At 48.4% G+C, this 18,411-nt stretch overlaps 6 protein-coding genes across 6 annotated transcripts; 1 reads left to right on the top strand and 5 right to left on the bottom strand.

The window, feature by feature from the left end:
- Positions 1–274: 274 nt before the first annotated feature.
- FVEG_12743 (hypothetical protein) lies at positions 275–2,086 on the bottom strand. Its single transcript, XM_018902096.1, has 2 exons — positions 1,054–2,086; positions 275–1,006 (listed from the first exon to the last, which is right to left on the bottom strand). The coding sequence occupies exons 1-2, from the start codon at positions 2,034–2,036 to the stop codon at positions 460–462; spliced, it is 1,530 nt and encodes a 509-aa protein (XP_018760739.1). The 5' UTR covers positions 2,037–2,086; the 3' UTR covers positions 275–459.
- Positions 2,087–2,433: 347 nt separating this feature from the next.
- Positions 2,434–3,144, bottom strand: FVEG_12742 (hypothetical protein; the record flags this gene model as incomplete). Its single annotated transcript, XM_018902095.1, has 2 exons — positions 2,434–2,875; positions 2,921–3,144. 2 exons carry the CDS (start codon positions 3,142–3,144, stop codon positions 2,434–2,436), a joined length of 666 nt encoding a protein of 221 aa, XP_018760738.1.
- A 312-nt stretch (positions 3,145–3,456) lies between these two features.
- On the bottom strand, positions 3,457–5,076 carry FVEG_12741 (hypothetical protein). The gene is made up of 2 exons (XM_018902094.1): positions 4,400–5,076; positions 3,457–4,346 (listed from the first exon to the last, which is right to left on the bottom strand). Exons 1-2 carry the CDS (start codon positions 5,017–5,019, stop codon positions 3,635–3,637), a joined length of 1,332 nt encoding a protein of 443 aa, XP_018760737.1. The 5' UTR covers positions 5,020–5,076; the 3' UTR covers positions 3,457–3,634.
- Positions 5,077–5,791: 715 nt separating this feature from the next.
- Positions 5,792–7,749, bottom strand: FVEG_12740 (NADH dehydrogenase; the record flags this gene model as incomplete). Its single annotated transcript, XM_018902093.1, has 1 exon — positions 5,792–7,749. The coding sequence occupies one exon, from the start codon at positions 7,747–7,749 to the stop codon at positions 6,034–6,036; it is 1,716 nt and encodes a 571-aa protein (XP_018760736.1). The 3' UTR covers positions 5,792–6,033.
- A 3,267-nt stretch (positions 7,750–11,016) lies between these two features.
- FVEG_12739 (hypothetical protein) lies at positions 11,017–14,500 on the top strand. The gene is made up of 2 exons (XM_018902092.1): positions 11,017–11,240; positions 11,360–14,500. The coding sequence occupies exon 2, from the start codon at positions 11,426–11,428 to the stop codon at positions 14,363–14,365; it is 2,940 nt and encodes a 979-aa protein (XP_018760735.1). The 5' UTR covers positions 11,017–11,240; positions 11,360–11,425; the 3' UTR covers positions 14,366–14,500.
- A 154-nt stretch (positions 14,501–14,654) lies between these two features.
- Positions 14,655–18,299, bottom strand: FVEG_12738 (hypothetical protein; the record flags this gene model as incomplete). Its single annotated transcript, XM_018902091.1, has 4 exons — positions 14,655–16,732; positions 16,789–17,436; positions 17,510–17,982; positions 18,035–18,299. 4 exons carry the CDS (start codon positions 18,297–18,299, stop codon positions 14,756–14,758), a joined length of 3,363 nt encoding a protein of 1,120 aa, XP_018760734.1. The 3' UTR covers positions 14,655–14,755.
- Positions 18,300–18,411: the final 112 nt, after the last annotated feature.

Genomic DNA, 18,411 nt, shown 5'->3' on the forward strand with positions numbered 1-18,411 from the left:
GAGTTAATTAAATCATGTAAAGCTGAGGCACGGAATGGGCTATCGGCGAACGCTTAGATGGATTCATGTTAGTTAAGTCAGAGCTGGAGGACACATTCTTCATACTTTCATAGTGATACTACGAAAGAGATATTGAAATTGTGCCCAAGTTGCAGTGACGATATGAACGTACGATTGTTGAAAAATGCACCTCTGGAGCCTGTGATCGTTTGGCATAGAGAAATCTGTCCAAGTTTCCAGCTCTGCTCTGCGCTCACAAGACATATAAGTCCTTGACTGTTATCTCGTCCGAGGAGTGATGAGAAATCGATAGTCTCTATAGTCATTACTCTAGTGTATTCTAATTTGCTTAACATCTATGAAATAAGTTTGTCGCTCCAGAATCAGTCATAAATATCTAGAAGCCAAACCCCAGGCCCATTACTACATGTTTTGCCTGACACCCTTCTCCCATTCTCTCTATGCCTTCTCATCAGCCGTCAAATCAGCCTCAGCCGACTGTATTTGCACCGTGATGAAAATCAAAGCCAGTCCAGTACCGGTCCAGAACCCCATCTGACATTGACTTGTTCCATCAAGACTTTCGGCACGCTTCTCCTTTTGGGCCGATGTTGCCGTCTCAACAACACCCAGCCAAAATGCCATACCTAGGTAGAGGAGGCTGGTGATCAAGGCACCTGCCACTGCCTGAAGGTGATCAGGTAGGGATGTTGTGATGATGAAGTTGTGGATGTTAAAGGTAATGTCTACCCCAACCATTGCAAGAACCATGGCGGGGAAGATGAATGCCGAGTAGAGGAATGAGTTTGATATTCTGCTGTCGGGAATGACTGAAAATAGGATCAATGAGCCCAGGAAACCAAGGCAGAAAATGAGTAGGAGTCGTCGCCCGTTGAGGATATGAAGAGCAAAGCCGCCGACGAGAGCAAGCATGAAACCCCCAGCCGCGAGAGGAACGAACCAAGTGGTGGTCATTAACGGTCCATTATACAGGACTGATTCGATGCTAAGAAGTATGTTAGCTGGGTATCTGGTAGACAGAATATGACTCACTAGAAGCTAGCGTAGAAAAGAACCAGGCTGAACGATCCATAGGATACGAAGAGCGCAACGACCAACCGACTTATGCATTTTGTCTCGAAAACCTCTGATGGCACCAGAGGTTGACTGGACCCCCATACCTCAACGTAAACAAACAGCGCAAGGAAGATGCTACCCAAGATCAAGGCTAAAGAGCTCCGAGGCGCGTTTCCTCCACAAGTCAATGCATAAACCACCAACGCAGGACCCGGTGCAACAGTAGCCGTACCCAGCCAATCCATCTCAAGGTCAGGCCGTGGATCCCCATTGCTCTTTGGAATAGTCAAAAAGCCAGCGATAAAGAGACCGGCACAGAAGAATGCACCGATGAAGAAATGCCATTTCCATCCAAGCACCTGAGCAGACAACGCACCAAAGAAAATACCAGAGTAGAAACCGACGCAAGAAGAGGCGCCAAGAATGCTGAAAATAAGAGTGTTTCGAGGACCAGGACGATAAATGCGTGACATGATAACGACACTAGAGGGCAAGAAAGCTGAAGGACCTAAACTCTGCATTGCTCGACAGGCGATGAGCATCGTAGGATTCTGACTGAAACAAGGAATGATGGACCAGACAATCAACCAAGCATGACCACCTAGAAAGATTAACCTTCCGCCTTGGATCTCGGAGAGTCTGGCGAAAGGAAGGATTAAAACAGCGGTAGTAAGATTGACGACAGCAGCAGGCCACGTCCTAGCCTCATTCGAAGGATCCGGCAATGCAGACAAAACGATGGGAAACCCAGAAACAAAATACTCGCTAACCATTATCGAACCCACGATGGCAAAGACAAACCCGAGCTCTGATGAGCGACTTGGGAAACATGCCGGGCGATTCGGATCTAGACGATCACGTCGTTTCTGATCGAATAGTGAAGGCTCGCGAGGAGCATCGTATTCTTGGTCGAGAACACCACTTGGACTGGTGGCTTTCTCAGCCATGCCGTGGTACATATGAAGACTACGCTGGGTTCTGATGGTGGTGATGAAAGATTCGGGAGGTGTTTTCGCTAGGTCATACCGTTTTGGGTATGGCTGTATGGGTTCCAGGGGTTGTGGATGTTGGATCCGCTGTTGGTGGAAGAAGGGGATGGAGATAAGACGGACAGAAGCGGATATTTCTGCAGTCTGAAAGCAAACCTCGGTTGGATCCGATGGAGTTGTGAATCTCAGCTTGGTTATCAGATATAAAGAGAATATGACTAAAACTCCACAAGGTGGCTTTGTGGAAGATGCATTATTTGTTGAAAGGACGGCAAGTGAGCACTCTGGATTTATAGTGACTGATAGATACCCATTCTGGGCAAAATTGACTATATATGCAAGTTCCTGTCTCATAAGTCTGTACATCTCAGACCCTTTCCAGATGCTGGCAGCTTAACGCAAAGCTATAAATACTAGTACAGCCCTCCAGCCCTTCAATACTCGAGAGTGTCTCTTTCCAACCATCTGTCTGACGATGATCTCCCCAAGCTTCAGAATGAGAAAGTCCAACAAAACCCATGAGAACTGATCTTAGTTCTCCATCTTCACTTCTTGCTGGAAAGTCATTCTCCACACCCCAGGCGTGAGCAACTCTGGCATCAGCAGGAAACGCTTCTCTGAGAATCTCTTGAATTTTGGACGATAGAGTTTCTTTCTTTTCGTGTGAGATGTTTTGGGGGAAGTATGCTAGTATAATCTCTGTGAGAGGAGATCCAAGAACATCTGAGGACGGAACCATCTTAATATGTTTTGTGAACTCTCCATACGTGCAGATCTTGGGTATATCTTTGACTGCATCAGCGCCGTATCTATCAAGTAAGCATATTTCTGGTAAGCATAATCATAGAACTTACTCTTCAGCAAACCGACGATGCTGCTCGACGGAATCAAAGTCGAAAAAGCCCCAGACCTTCGATGCATCAACTGATTCTAAGCCCCAGTATACTCTTTGAGGTCCACCAGGCTTGCTGGTGACAGTCTTCCAAGCATCAGTCAGAATCTTACCCTCTGGGGTGGTATGGTCCATGATGTTCATGTTGAGCTTGACGCCCATGCAGCCAACTTCGGTTACGGCCATTGTGTAGATTGCGATTTCACGGAAGTTTCACCATGAATGCTAAATACCCTGATTTGGGCTTCCTTTATAATTATTCTCAGTTTTGCTGCCTGGAAGATTGTCGCTACTCTTATTGATGCCTATTGTATCTCTCTGCCTTGCGCTCAATGAAATTACTTAACAGTCTGACATACTGTTGGTTCTCCCGCAGATTGCTTGCCTAAAACGTCTGATCTACTCACCTACAGCCACTTCAGATACTAACTTCACCAAATTTCTAACATTCGTCACGTCACCAACGCACTATAGCCACCTGTTGTAAGTAGAAGATAGCTGGCATAAATCGATTTGACAACGGATGCCTAATTCTCCATTTCGGTAATGAAACTAAGCTGAGCTAGCAAATTTACAGGTCTCGAAAACGCCATTCATAAGTGATAAAGCGGAAGAGCGCTAATATGACCAGAAGACCACATCAAAACAAAACCTCCTTGGTCTGCAAGCCAGGTTTTCAAATCATGTCATCAAGTTCCAGAGGGTCTGCAAGTTCATAAGACTCAAGATCAGAATCATAGTGAGACACGCAAGGGCCCCTTATCGGGGACGAATCGGTAGAGAGCACGCTGAACCTGTTGCTTTCCTTAAGGATCCAGTAACCTTTGTACTTGGAGGTTGGGAACGGTATGTGATAGGGGACCTTTGGATAGCTGTCCACATACGGAAGACGAATGACATCCATTTCGCCGTCAGCAGATCGCCAGATCTGATTATAAGAACGGCATATTTCTGAATACGATCCAAAGTCTGTCTTTCTGGCGTCGTAAAAGATAGAGTCGAATGGTACATCAGGCAGCGAGACGGCATGTTCTGCCAGAGACGGCATCATTCGCGCAAGGTTGTCCAGATGAACGCTGATGGTTGGCCAAGCATCAGAGCCCCAGCGTGATCTAAGATGCCTTAATAAGGGCTCGAGAGATAAATAAAGACGACGTAGCTGCGGGAACTGGGTGGATATTGTTCCACATAGGTTCTTCAAATCGGCCTCATCAATGACATTTCGAAACTCGTTCTTGTCTCGAGACTTCAATTTCCAGCTGATCTCAAGTGATGTAATGGATGCGAGGCGCTGCGGTAATAGGAGCTGAGGAAGATGTGTTATCATTGCTTCGTTGGCCATGATGATGGTGTTTTTAGAGTAAAGCATGTCAATAGCCTCGGCATAGCTGCGGTAGCGTCAATTGCGATGATTTCGACTGACAGGAATTGAATGACTTACTTCTGACGACAAGATAAGAGCCATCCTATTGCACCGATGCGACACTTTGCAGGGAACGAGCCTGGCCAAGAATCACAGTGGCGGGCTTCACCGACACGACAGGTATCAGCCCAGGGACCATCAGGTCCTCCATGGGTCATTGGGCCTGTTCGCGATAGATCAATGTCTGGCGGGAGTCGATGGCAGACAGATCCCCACCAAATCCACGACCTCGGCTTCGTATCATCGACGACTCGTAGTTTGTCGCCATACATGTTCTCCATGACGATACCACAGTGGTTCTTATCCAACGGTTGAATGAGATCCGAAGACATGTCGGGATAATCGTAAGAGAAGTCCATATGGAGACGACGATTGCCGAAAGCCAGTATCAGAATGTATCTTCTGACATCGGGTGGTAGCTTATAGTACGCGCAATGCTGAAAAGCCGGCTTCGGCTTCGGTAGTCCAGGCTCTTCTGCGACATCTCTAAAGCCAGATGGAGTCAGATATCGAGGGCGAGAGAGAGGGTTGGGAAGAAGTGACAGTTTATCGATTGCATCTTCCTTCTCAAGATCGCGCGTGACCTCTGAAATGTCAGATTTGCTTGGAGGATATGGAGAACCCTCGGAAATTCTCATTGTGATGATTCGGGTTGGTGATGGAATTGAGAAGAACGAGGGCACTGGAGGTTGGGTTCAGTGGCCAGTGGCCTGAAATAAGTGATTCGAGCGCTATTTTATTTGAAACATGACCTGTGCTCTGGCGTGGAGCCACTCTAGGACCAACAACATGTTGGTTGTGCGTGCAGTGCAGAAAGAAACGCATTGCGTCAGCTCGGGATACTAGGATAATGGCAAGCACTCATGAAGCCAGCGAGTCCATCTCCTCGTTTTGAATGAGATAAATGGCTATTAATCATATGGCCACTGAACGGGTTCAATACTTCACACCAAACATTGTACCTATCGATTCAGCCGCATGGACCAAGAGCCAATAAAACCTTAGTTTTCAGCCTCTTGCAGCGTTTGCAATTGGAATTCCATGTCACCGTCACAGCAAGGTGCCAAACAACGCGGGGATGATGTTAGGGTTGCACCATCATTTTATGCCCAGAAATAGTTTCATTTAAACATTTAATGAAAATCTAGTTTATTTTGCATTCTAGAAATTACTGTTTGCTTTTGCTTCTCGTCTTACCCTGATGTTTACTCGGATCGCCTGCGAGTAACAGCTTCAGTCGTCAAATATCCTTTTATTGGCCTGCGGGTTTTGCAGGCGAATCTTCGAAAATAAAGAGCCAGGCATCCAAATTTAGAGGCGGCATCCTCTGAAAGTGACTTCTCCAAAGCAGAAGAGATGAATTTGACAGATAATGAGGCCAATATCCTTCCATATAAGAGTAAGAAGTCTGAGACAAACAGTATAATGCATTAAAAGACAGACAAAGTGCACAACTCATCTGCCAACATAACGGCCTTGCTACTTCCGCGGATGGTTGCAATGCCAAATATTCGGTAGATTGGTTAAACAAGGTCAACTCTCTAATTTTGTATTTACCGATGGTAATTGTCCCTGCCTAAGGTAGTCGCTCAAGATTCGAGCTCCCACGCTCTCCCAGGCCCATTACTGTTCTGAGCTTTTGCGCGAACCCCTCAGAATCTCGAAATATCGCGACCGAAAAGCCAAGTTATGATCCAGTGAACCAAAACCATGATTTTATTTTTGATGCTCATACTTCGAGTAATATAAGCGCCCCTCCATAGGACCCAGGCAAGCCTACCCGCGAGGCTTTCGGATGAACTTTGGGCTATGGCACGCCAGCTGCCAATGTAGGCGATTGTGCCGAGATTGAGGAAAAGGAAAGGCTTTGAATTTTTGCCAACGGCTTCGCAGGAGCCATACTTATTCAGGGTCTTGGCCAGGTATTTGGCCTGCTGTGAGGCGACCTGTGCGGTGGCGGGGAGCGCCTCGCGCTCCAAGACAGCACAGTCGCCCATGGCGTAAACTTCGGGGAGGATGTCGCTGGGCGCTTTGTGGCCGCTCTGGGAATCGGTGGCCCGGATAGAGCCAGTGGACACGCGAACACGGAGATGATCATCGACGACAAGACCGCCGCTCTTCTCAGCCTTGACAATGTGCCGAGTCTGTTCTTCCTCTGGAGTGACAAGGTCGCGAATATTCTGTTCGACAAGCCTGGCAATTAGGGGATTCTGCATCAGACCCGTACTCCAAACAACGATCCCGGCGCTGACCTCATCGTCGTATTCTTGGATCTTGATCTTGAGGCCTCCCTTACCATCCTCATCCAGACGGACACCCTTGATGTGATGCTGAGTCTTTATATGAATGCCCTGGCGGCGGAAGGAGTCGATAGTGTAGGAGGATAGCTTCTTGTCGAACATGGGTAGTATCTTGGGTGCAATGTCGTAGACGGTAATGCCAACAAATTCCATGAGGTCAGGATAGATGCGAGCAAGGTCATCGTGGATGAGGTCGTGAAGCTCAGCGGCAAACTCTATGCCCGTGGGGCCACCGCCGACGACCGCAAAATGGAGCAGCTTGCGGCGCTGCTCGTCGGTCGTGGAACGGAGCTCCGCGCGCTCAAAACACTGTAGGATGCGAAGGCGGATGGAGCGGGCGTCACCGACGTCACGGAGGAAATTTGCGTGCTCACGAACGCCGGGAATACCAAAGGTCTGGGAGTAGGCTCCGACGGCCAAGATGAGTTTGTCGTAAGGGACCGTGATCATCTCACCCTTACGCTTGGTAAGAGTCTCCTTGACGGAGCCAGAGAAAGGGGTTTGAATAACGGATAGGTCTGAGGAGCCACTGTCTCTGCCATCATTGTGCGACGATGATTGAGTGGCGGGTGGAAGTGTGCGAGAGTTAATCTCGTCAGCATCTGGGTTCGTCTCGACACGGATGGTCTTGTTAGTAAAGTCGACATCATCGGCCCAGCCTTGGTGGAAGCGATCCGGCTGCAAGCGGCGAACAGGCTCGAGGATGGAGCGAAATTCGAGAGTGCCGACAGACGTAGATGCTAATAGCGGAGTAAAGACAAAGTAGGAGCGCGGCGAGATAATGATGCGCTCGTACTTGGCCGAATCAAGATTGCGGACCAGCGCATAGCCAGCCCAGCCGGACCCCAGGACGACGACCCTCTCACGCTTTTTGCGCCCTTCTTTGTATGTTGCCTTTATTTCGGAGTTCTCGGTCGTTCCTTGAGTGTAGTGTGGGGTATCTGATGGCTTGGCAGCCGTTGATAGAGAGGTAGACGAGGCAACGGCAGTATCTCGGCAAAGGAGAAATCGAGAACGACGGCAGGGTAAGCTCAGCAAGAAGCTCCTGATAAATTTCGAAGACGCCATATCATCTGTGAATCTGATCAACTGAACTGTAATGCTCAATATTTGTTGAGGGGAATTCAGAGAAGAAAAAATAGAGGGAGACGGGGTGGCCTCGAGGACTTTCGACAGTATGAACCTTCACTGACGTCAGATCGACCAAACCCGGGCTTTAGCATTACGCGACTTTGTATATATATTATATCTTGGAAACCACTTGCAAGCTATTTGACTAATTAGTATTAGCATCGACCTTACTAATTCATATAGCTTGTTAAGGAGGATAGTTGAGTTGGGCTAGACTACTCAGTTAATAGCTTCTGGACCTTATGCAAACGGTCTAGAGAGCTCGAGCGCCCTGTCTGCTATGGCTCGCACATTATAACGTTCCAGGTAGGGCGAGAATCCGAGGTTGACGTATCTGTGCTTCTGGCAGGGTGGCAACTTGAGATTCATGCCAATCCATCCAGGCATGTTGTTATAGTCTCTGGCGATGTGCTTGTTTAGACAGAAATCTGATCCCGGGGACGAGGTTCGTGGTGGCGGGATCGACGGTCCCGACTCCTTACTGGAACGGTATAGAAGACAATGGTGGGCCTCGCCTGCTAGAGACGATTATGTTTATTCATTCCGGATACTGTTGAGTCGGTATGACCAGTCAATGGCACTGACAGGCTGCTTCTGAAGATGCATGCTAGCTCCCCGGCTCGATTCTATGCGCTTAGATTATGGATTACTATATATTATATAAACTATGTAATAATATGCCTTTCTTGTAGCTTGACTACATTTCAAAATAAATATCACAAAATAATAAAGATATAATATGAGACTTGTCACTAATCCTGTGTCTTGAGTTCGAGGTCTTCTCCCTGCCCAATGACGTCCAGATATACAAGCGTTGGCCCGATGGTGTCAATGCCTTGACTTACGGCCAAACCTTGAGGCTACCACATCAGACGGCCGCTGACTGTACGAGAATCGGTGGTGGGATGGATCTTGGCCTACCTCAGCACGCCTCTTACCCAGCGGCATGTATCTATCGTTGGGGGATAATTATTTGCAGCTCTTTGAACCATGCACAGGGGCTCTCGATATCTAGTCAACTAGGCGAGTTGGAATCTACAACGCAGTCACAATTTCTTTCAGCCCGCCCTGCAGCCATTTCTGGAATTTCAGCAAATGCATTATCAAGCCTAAACTTGAGTAGTTGGGAAATCTCCGCAATCCCTGCCGAGGAGATGATTAAAGGAACCGCAACCAAAGACAAAACAGAGACCAATATGTACAGCACCAAGAGCATCATCTCATCAAAGCAAGGCAAGAGACACTTGGCGCCTGCCAAAGTCAAGAAGCGGACAGAATGGGCATGAAAACACTGTCGAGCTCGGGAAGTGCGCTGTGACGTTGTGTACGGCTCTTTATGTCGAAATCGCAGATGGGATAAGATGGAGTGCAGTATCCAAGAAACTCGCTAGCAAACGTGAGTTCTTGCCGTCCATCTCCCAGTCCCCTCATACATTCACAGCCAATGAGAACAAGGTGTCATAACCTTTTGAGCTATAGCCTCTATCAAAGCCGAATGAGACTCTAAAAGTAAGGGAAACTGACCATGAAATTTTGAGATAATCATCTTCACTCTTAGTGGTCGGTCTCTTTCAGTGGCTCAATCGTTGAGGGTAAATGAAGCGACGCGATAAACCGGCACAGCAAGCCATAACAGCATCGGCGCAGCCAAAATGCACTGTATCCAACTACACTAGCCACAGATGATCCCGTGCCCAGAAACAGTTCGTAGAAAGCTCGGGTGGCCTCTGATTTCGGCCATGACTCTATCTCGGTAACTCTTCTATTACCATTGAAGTCACCAACGATTATGTGTGTCAATGCTCCTCCCAAAAATGTACAGCTTTTACTCGTGGAACCAAGTTCTTGCGTACTAGGTATCAATTGGGCAGTCGTTCGCTCCGATTCTTTGTTAGCGAACATGGTCAGATGCCGATTCCGAGTCAACATGTGGCTGCTTTGAGGCAAGCGACTTTCCGGAAGCTTCAGGTGGAACACACATGTATCGAAAAACCAGGCCACTTAGAAGATGGGCCGTCAGAAAGCGATCTGGATCCTCAGGAAAAGGATTTGGAGATGGGAAAGTACCTTGACGGACCTTGTTGGTGCGGGAGCCGCCATCTTGGGGATCAGGGGCGTTTGTGGTGTTGAGATAACCTTTCTTGGCCGAGAGATTGGAGCCTTTTATGTACCTCTAAGGCTAGCTAAGGAATTATTCTTTAGATTTTTATTATATTAACTTTATATTATAGCTATTAGTTAGTTATTATAGTATTAATATCTAAGCTATAGGCTAGAAGTGTTATTTATAGTTAAGACTTGTATCTATAAGCTTATTCTGGCAGAGAGAACCTAGTACCTTGACGGACTTTTCATGGAGTATCAGGTGTTTTGACTTCGTGCCTCCGACGACTTATGAAGCCGGAGAGGACTGCGAAGATTATAGTGCTGAAGTAGGTACCAGATGGCATTTGCGTGCTATGGAGTTCTGGGATTTTATCTGACGACTGAGATTGAAAGAAATTAAGCAAGAGTTGGCATCCCCGTAGAATCTAGATCAGGAAGTCTTGGAGGATCTTAGGGTCTCTCTTTGGACGGAACATGAAGAAGAAACAGAGGAATATGTGATATGGTCAGAAAAGAAGGGGGAGCAGGGGTAGTAAGGGGAGAATGAGGATGAAAGACGCTCGTTTCGTGATGTGGTGGACGCGCTTGATATGATTGAATAGGTCATGAATAGACGTTCGCTTATGGATCTAAGCCTTGAACGCCTCAGTACTGGGTTTTCATGATGTGATGAGAACTAATTAGGCGATGCAATAATGAGTCATTAACTTCAACTTCAACAGGAATCGGAGAATGAGATGATATTTGCCAAAGGAGAGCGGCTATGTAAGTAGTAGGTAGCCAAGGAAAAGGAACAAGACCAGTGTCGGATGCCAGCTTAGGACAAACGTGTTTCGGTTAGTACTGCTGAATATATATCTGTTTGGCTACCATATAAGTGAGACTGGATCAGTTTTTATTTTGCTGAGTTGGACTGTCAGTTGAGATAAGTTGGCCCTTCATAGCATGGAGTTGAAAATGATGAAACAAGAGAGGCTGCAGCCTAAGGACGACCCACTATGCTCTGGAGTCTGACGAATCATTTCTGTCAATGAGGACAGTCAGCACTTCTTAGCTTCTCCTTGGCTTCACTTCATCTTTGACCTCAGTTCATCTCATCAACAACTTAAAACTCATGCCACTGTCGGCAATATAGGTGCGACAGTGAACTACTCAATTATTACTTTACCTAGTACGACGAATCTTACCTTTTGGTTCTGTTCTGTATCGTATAAGCTCTTATTGACATCAGATCATTCACCAAAGCTATTGGCTTACACGGCCGAGACGGCACTGTTCCCTGCAACTTGTGGCCTGAGGACACCAAATCCTCCTCCTACCTGGTATATATACCACACACTACCCTCCTCCTTCGACTCCTTCCCCTCCTTTCTTTTACATCCATTTCATCATCACGTTATCCTCCAAACCTGGTCCTTCATCACTAATGGCCAGAATCAAGCAAACAAAAAGACCTTCACCACAAATACAGAAGACTACTACCCCGAAACCTCAGCCCACTTATACCATGGCTTCCTCTGGTAGTGTCTTCTCCGAGACTCTCCAAGAGATCACCAACACCAAACTCCAGGAACTGTCCAAGAGACGCTCTCGTTTTGAAGAAGCCAAGGCGGCGATTCTTTCTTCGGTCGAGGCAGAGAAGGATGCCGTCAAGCGTCTTGTCATCTTGAGCGATGGCGTCAAGAAGTGCTTCTCTATCAAGCTTACCAAGGAGAGCAAAGTCATGTTAGGTTTCAGCAGTCACAAGCGCCTTGAGATCGACCTCAAGAACCTCGACCGCTTTCTTGGCCAGGCCAAGACTGATCCTTCCGTGTCGCAGAAGATGTTGGCTGCTTGGGAGGAGTCACTCACTCGACAGCTTAACATGCAAGCCCTGCAGTATCAGTATGCTTGGCTCTATGGCGAGCTTGTGACCGAGTGGCTGTCCGGCGATAAGGAGAAGGATCCAGAGGCAGATGTCGAGATGGGCGAGGCGTTCGAGGACGTCGGCGACCAAGCAAAACTTCAGTCAAGGATGGACTGGGAGGACACTGTCTTCCAAGCCGCCGATATTGATACCAAGGCCCTCAAAAGTTATCTTGAACATCTTTTCGGCTGTAACAATAAGGACAAGAAGGCCATGGTTAATAGTCTCAAGGTCCTTCGGCAATGCGTCTCTGACCATGAAGCATCTATCTCAACGCCTAATCAGTTCACTGTTGGCTCTCTCAAGTGGATCATTCCCGGCCTTCACTCATCGGATCTCCTCTCCAATGAGAAACGAGAAGTGCTCAAGGACTTTGAAAGCAATGATATGATCTTGAACGAGATCGCAGACGTCCTCAATATGCGCATCAATGCACTCGAATCATGGACGTGGAACTCTGAGACTCCTGTCCCCATCTCGATGGAGAAGAAGATCAGTGGAGTCTTCAACATCCATATGCATGAGGACTTACTCCAAGCCATCTTCCTCCAGTATATTGGTGTTAAATGGAGTGTTTTCTTCAAGACAGCCTTCAAAAGGTTCCGTGATTCTGTAGCCTGGAAATCGGAGAGGCAAGAGATCCCTCGAGACGATCGGCGACGACTTGGCTACTACCTTGGCCCACTTTCAGACTCGCCGTGCCTACAGCGTGAACGTGTCAAGGTCAATGAACAGAGATATTTCATGGCACAACTTATGGACCATGTGGGCGAAATCACAGGCACTGCTGATGGTGAAGAGGAAGCTGAGTACGAGCGTTTCGCCGCTGACACCAAGAAACGTAAAGTTGCAGTTCAGGCTATGCAGGTGCCTCGTAGACAGCTTGCTAGCAAAGCATGCCGAAAGGCACCATCGACCGGAGGTGTGGGACAGGGCGGTGCGATGAGACATCGCAGGGTCATGAATACCAGCAACTTTGCTGCTGAGGTCGACTACTCTGACGAGGAGGAAGAAGACGACGACGATGATGACGACGACGACAAGTCCCGCAGCCCAATGGCACTCAAGCAGACCTTGCTTCATCTGCTGTCTACAGAGATAACCATCAACACTCATCTTTACGGCGAGATGACGGCATTCCATTCCGTTTTTGACGACTGGAACCCGAAGCTTCCTCATGACACTGTCTTTACGATCCTCAAGTTCCTTGGTGTCTCGGACACGTGGCTTGAGTTCTTCAAGAAGTTCCTTGAGGCACCTCTCAAGTTCGTCGACGATGATGACTCGTCGGCACGCAAGAGACGTCGTGGTACTCCAGCAGCTCATGTTTTGAGCGATGTCTTTGGCGAGACGACTCTATTTTGTCTTGACTTTGCTGTCAACCAGGCTACCTCCAATAACTTGTGGAGAATGCATGACAACTTTTGGTTCTGGTCGCCTGATCACAAGGTGGCTGTGAAGGCCTGGGACACTGTTGATGAGTTCACTATTGTCACTGGCGTCAGTGTCAACCCTACCAAGACAGGCACAGTCCGCATCTCCAAGGATAGTAATGTGACTCTTCCCATCGATGATTCACTGCCAGAAGGTGAGATTCGTTGGGGTTTCCTTCGATTGTCACCCAACACGGGCCGCTTCGAGATTGATCAGAAAATGGTCGACTCCCATATCAGCGAACTTCACAAACAGCTACTTGACAAGCGCAAGAGTATTCTTGGCTTCATCCAAGCCTGGAACACATATGCTGCGACCTTCTTTACCTCCAACTTTGGTAAAGCGGCTAATTGCTTTGGCCGTGAACACGTCAACAACATGCTTTCAACCCACAAGAAGATTGAGGAGCAGGTCTTTACGAGACTCTCAGATGGCCAGGTTACGAACGTGGTTGAGTTCTTAAAACAAGAAATCAGTCAGAGATTTGGTATCAAGAACATTCCCGATGGCTACCTCTACTTCCCCATGGAACTTGGCGGTCTTAACTTGCAGTCCACGTTCATTTCTCTCATGCAGATTCATGATGAAGTTTTCAAGAACCCATCTCAGCCTATGTTCGACTTCCAAGAAGATGAGCGTCACGCATACGAAGGTTACAAGCAAAAGTTCCTGAGCGGCAAAACTCGCCACGAACGATATGCCCTAGACGAACCAGACTGGGAACCCGCAACCGAACACGACAAAGAGACCTTTATGCCTTTTGAAGAATTCATCCGCTACCGCGAAGCTTTCTTCTTCGAGCACTTCACGGCTACCAACAGACTGCACCGCATCTTCCGCACGCTCATGAAGAGACCTACCGAGAGCAAGGTTGAGACAGATGATGGAAGGATATCAGCTGCGATGGAGCAGCTGCGCGGGGAGTCGAATCTGCAGGGTATTACGGGCTGGTGGAATAACATGGATGCGTATTGGACTTGGGTTGCTACGTTTTATGGGCATGAGATTGTTGAGAGGTTTGGGAGGTTGAATATTGTGAATACGGAGTTGTTGCCTATTGCTATGGTTACTTTGTTTAGGGATAAGCGTGTTCAGTGGCAGGGTTAGGTGGGTGAAGGATTGGGGGATTGGTTGGACGCTGTTCATTTAAGATGGAACGAATAAGAGGAACTAAATTGTATGTCGCGGCAACGTTTACGAGAATGAAATTTCACTTTCGCATATGAAAAGATCGATCTGCTTATTGCAATTGACAAGAATATCTGTGCAATTGGAATCAAAGTCTTAATCCGAAAGACTTTGAATCATCGCGCAGATACGTTTGAAATAGAGAGTCTTTCGACTGGCGGAAAAATCATCAGAAAGAATAAATATTTGTGCTGTATTTGCCACTATTGTTTCGCTCATCCATGCAAACTACGGGCTATTCTTCTTCAGTAACGACTCTCGGCTAGTAGCTGACATTGTACGACTCTGTTCCTTGCCAATCCATATCTATTAAAGTGCCCACTGTTCAACAATCTCAGCCAGAGTTGTTTCGCTACCAACATTACCAGGGAAGACAACGAACGGCACAGACCTATGCCGACTTGTCTCCTCATCACATCTCCAGAGAGGCACACCAGGAGCAGCCTGGCCCACGATGAGAGCTCTCCTCATCTTGAGACCCTTGGTGGCTGCGTCCGAGGAGGTTATTCCTCCCTTGGCAATAATATATCGTGGCCGCACCTGGATGTTGACGAGAAGGCGGACAAGTGCAGCAGCCACTTTGGATCCAATCTTTAGCGAAGAGATTGCTTCGTCGGTCTTGATCAACGTCCGTGAAGTCATGACCAAGACATCTCTTCCCGCGCTAATAAGCCTGGTAGTCTCGGATATAGCATGATCTACTATCTTCTGCTCTTCTTCAGCAGACTTGATTAGCTGGGACACATCTAGCTCGATTACTTCAAGATCAGCACCCCTGCGCTCACGCAACGTCTTGAGCTGCGCTGTCGTTTTGGGTACATATGAGCCAGCCAAGATGAGACCACCAGTCCTTGGAGTATCAACATCAGCCTTTAGCAAGACTTCAGCCCAAGCCTTGGGTGGAATTTCTTTGATGCCGAGTCTCGATGATACAAAGGCAGCTGCAGTGCGGTAGATGAACCGGTACCCTTTTCCCTCAGCGGCCAAGAGGCCAGCAACGAATATATTCATATCTGAATCCGCAACAGCGTTGACAATAATGACACGGTCGGCACCGTGTTCTCCGCTCAGAAGCTTCTCTTCGACCTTGGCTGGACCGCCGCAGCGCAGATCCTCCAAGGTGATGGACGTGAAAGATGACGTTGTGAATCGCGAGCCGCATTTCTCGAGGATATACTCCCGAAGATTGGAGTTCTTATACCCAAAAGTTGCATCCTTTGCGAATGAAGTCTGCGCAGCGGGGATGAGCTGGTCATCTTCTTGCACGTAATGAACATCGTCAATAGTGAACCTGCCGCCCTGACGGAAGAAAGGTGCAAAAACCCAACCATCGGACTTACCGAGGACCTGCTCGACTGCTTCAGGCTCCTCGGGTAAATGACCTCGAAGTGTTGAGTCGCCGCGCAAGACTATCTCGAAGGCCTTGCCACTTTCTTCAGCGGCCTTTTTCACGTTTGTTGTGATCTCGATGATGAGTTCCTTTGCTTCGATTGGTGGAAGGGATCTACTGTTGGTTAGGATGAAGAAACCGCGGCAATCTGTTGCGAATTGCTCTTTTAGGGTGTCAATATCCCAGACGGCTAAGACATCGATGGTGTTGCAGGTTTGAGTTCCTGTGGGGTCATCGTCGAGAGCGATTAGAACAGGCATGGCACCGCTGTCAACGCGAGCTTTCGTCGACTCGATCAGATCGGTGGTGTACTCGGCCGGCAGGGCAGCTAATGTAGCCTTTGCTGGCAATGGCTTGACAGACTCTTCGTGCGTAGTGGGAGATGATACCTTGGCAGATGCATTCTTGCTCACATCTGATCCAGCAGCCTCCCAGAGTCTTACCACGCCCGCATCCGACTCTCTAGCCCACCCACGAGCAGCTCCATCGATGTAGAGGGTATGAGCCACAGCAGACATGGGAGTATAACTAGCCAGCCTCTTAGCTTCATTCAAAACGATACCAAGATCCTTGACAAAGATTGCCAAAGCAGAGTGGGGAGTCCAATCGGCATCAAGCATCTGCGTAGCCCGGTTCTGAAACATCCAGCTCCATGCAGTGGACTCGTTGAAGATATCGTATACTTGCCGCGTATCGAGGCCGAGACGGGACGCGAATGATAGTGCTTCTGCTGCTGTTGCAATGTGGACTCCTGCTAGAAGTTGGTTGATGAGCTTTGCTGAGGATGCTGCGCCGACTCCGCCTTTGACGTTGTAGATGTTGGAGTCTTTGCCTGCCATGGCGAGAATTATGCCGCGAACGGATGCCAGTGCTGAAGCTGTTCCCGAGCAGATCATCTGTACTCAGTTAGTATTGATTACTCAGTATTGAGTCAAAGATGGGCGCTGCGTACCGTGAGATCACCCTTTGCTGCACGAGCAACACCTCCACTGACAGGTGCATCCACGAGGCTAAGACCCCTACCCAGCGACTCCAACTTGTCAGCAATACGGCGAGCCTCAGACGGCGGAACAGTTGAGCTGAGTATCACAGTTGCTCCATCGGACAACTCCTCTACAGCCTTGCCTGCGCCAAACAGCACATCCCATGCTTGCACAGCGTTCTGAACCATGAGGATAAGCGCAGCGGTACCTTTGGCGGCACCAGCTGGTGAAGACGCCGCGATGGACATCCCACTCGGACCACTGGCTGCGAACTTCTCGACTGAGGGAGCCCAGACGTCATAGCCTTGTACGGAGAAACCGGCGCGTACGAGGGACTGTGCCATCCCCTGGCCCATTGCGCCTAGGCCAACCACTCCAATCGTAGCTGCGGATGGCGGAGTCTTCGGTGGTGTGACGTCTGTGGAAGGTTTACTCCCAAGCTTGCCAATTGCATCGTTGGGCATGGCCTTTTGGTGCTGCGATTGGAACAGCTTGACTAAGCTGGACACATGTTTGCGGCCATATCCCTGAGCGGAGGCGAGCAGGCAGGCTTGCTCACTGGCAGAGCACAGTGGTAAAGGGAAGTTGAGACTTTTGGACGAAGACGTGACAATGTTCTAGATCTGTGTAAGCGAGCTGCACATCGCATTTAAACAAGTGACGGTGTCTCTCGCCATGGAAGCAACTTACAATTTTATGCAGCAGCGACTCAATCGACGGCTTCAAATTCGAATCTCCCTGCAGCATATGAGGGACAAGCTCCTCATATACCGAAGAATTCCCCGCAGCGTTGGTGATGATGTTGTATATCTCCTTGGCGTCAATTCCCGCTTTCGACGCCAGGCCAGTGGCCTCAGCAGCCGTGACAGCATGCGCCGCCTCAAGTAAACAGCTTGTCAAGCGAAGCTTATTTGCTGCTCCCAGGCCACCAGAAATGACATGGACGTTGTTATGAGCTTTTGACAGGAAGGCTACGCTCTCAATTGCGGCTTCTGAACCTGAGATCCAGATGGAGCTCTTGGTCCTACTGGTTGGTACGATGACAGAGCAGTCAAGGATTTTGATGTCAGTCCGACCGGCTTCGGTGAAATGAGAGGCTATGTCTTGGTAGAAATCTGGCAGGGTGAGGCATTCGAGTATGAGGGATGCATCTTTGGGCAATGCTTGAATTTCGTCAGTGAGATGTGCGATGGATGTAATCTTGTCCTTACATACAGTGTAAAAGACCAGAGGACGATCCCAGAAGCATCTCACTCAAAACTTCTGCGTCCTTCTCCTGGATCCAGATAATCTGGCTCTGTTGGGCCACACGATAGACCGAGTCTGATTGTTGTACTTGCCCGGCTTCAATGAGCCCAAAACTTTCCGAAGACGTGTCATAGAAACTGATTGTGCCGGGGAGATGTGATTGTAGAGCTGATGCAATTTTAGCCTTTTCCGGGCTAAAGCCAACAAATCCAATTGAAGAATGAGATGACATGGTTACTGGTTGTGTTGTTGACAGACGATACCTCGTATCACAGCATGAGCAACGGCATCGCTCTTATAAATCATCGAACCACCTCGGCGTCCATTCCCAGTAATTGCCCTCC

This window comes from Fusarium verticillioides, chromosome 3 (assembly GCF_000149555.1).
Source record: "Fusarium verticillioides 7600 chromosome 3, whole genome shotgun sequence".
Classification (NCBI taxonomy): Eukaryota; Fungi; Ascomycota; class Sordariomycetes; order Hypocreales; family Nectriaceae; genus Fusarium; species Fusarium verticillioides.

What these genes read in the sequence shown, in the direction of transcription:
- FVEG_12739 (XM_018902092.1), top strand. Translation starts at nt 11,426, where the DNA reads ATGGCTTCCTCTGGTAGTGTCTTCTCCGAGACTCTCCAAGAGATCACC.
- FVEG_12741 (XM_018902094.1), bottom strand. Translation starts at nt 5,019, where the DNA reads ATGAGAATTTCCGAGGGTTCTCCATATCCTCCAAGCAAATCTGACATT. An exon ending in CTCTTATCTTGTCGTCAGAA is followed by an intron (nt 4,347 to 4,399) that starts GTAAGTCATTCA and finishes ACGCTACCGCAG; the next exon opens with CTATGCCGAGGCTATTGACA.
- FVEG_12743 (XM_018902096.1), bottom strand. Translation starts at nt 2,036, where the DNA reads ATGTACCACGGCATGGCTGAGAAAGCCACCAGTCCAAGTGGTGTTCTC. An exon ending in CTTTTCTACGCTAGCTTCTA is followed by an intron (nt 1,007 to 1,053) that starts GTGAGTCATATT and finishes CATACTTCTTAG; the next exon opens with CATCGAATCAGTCCTGTATA.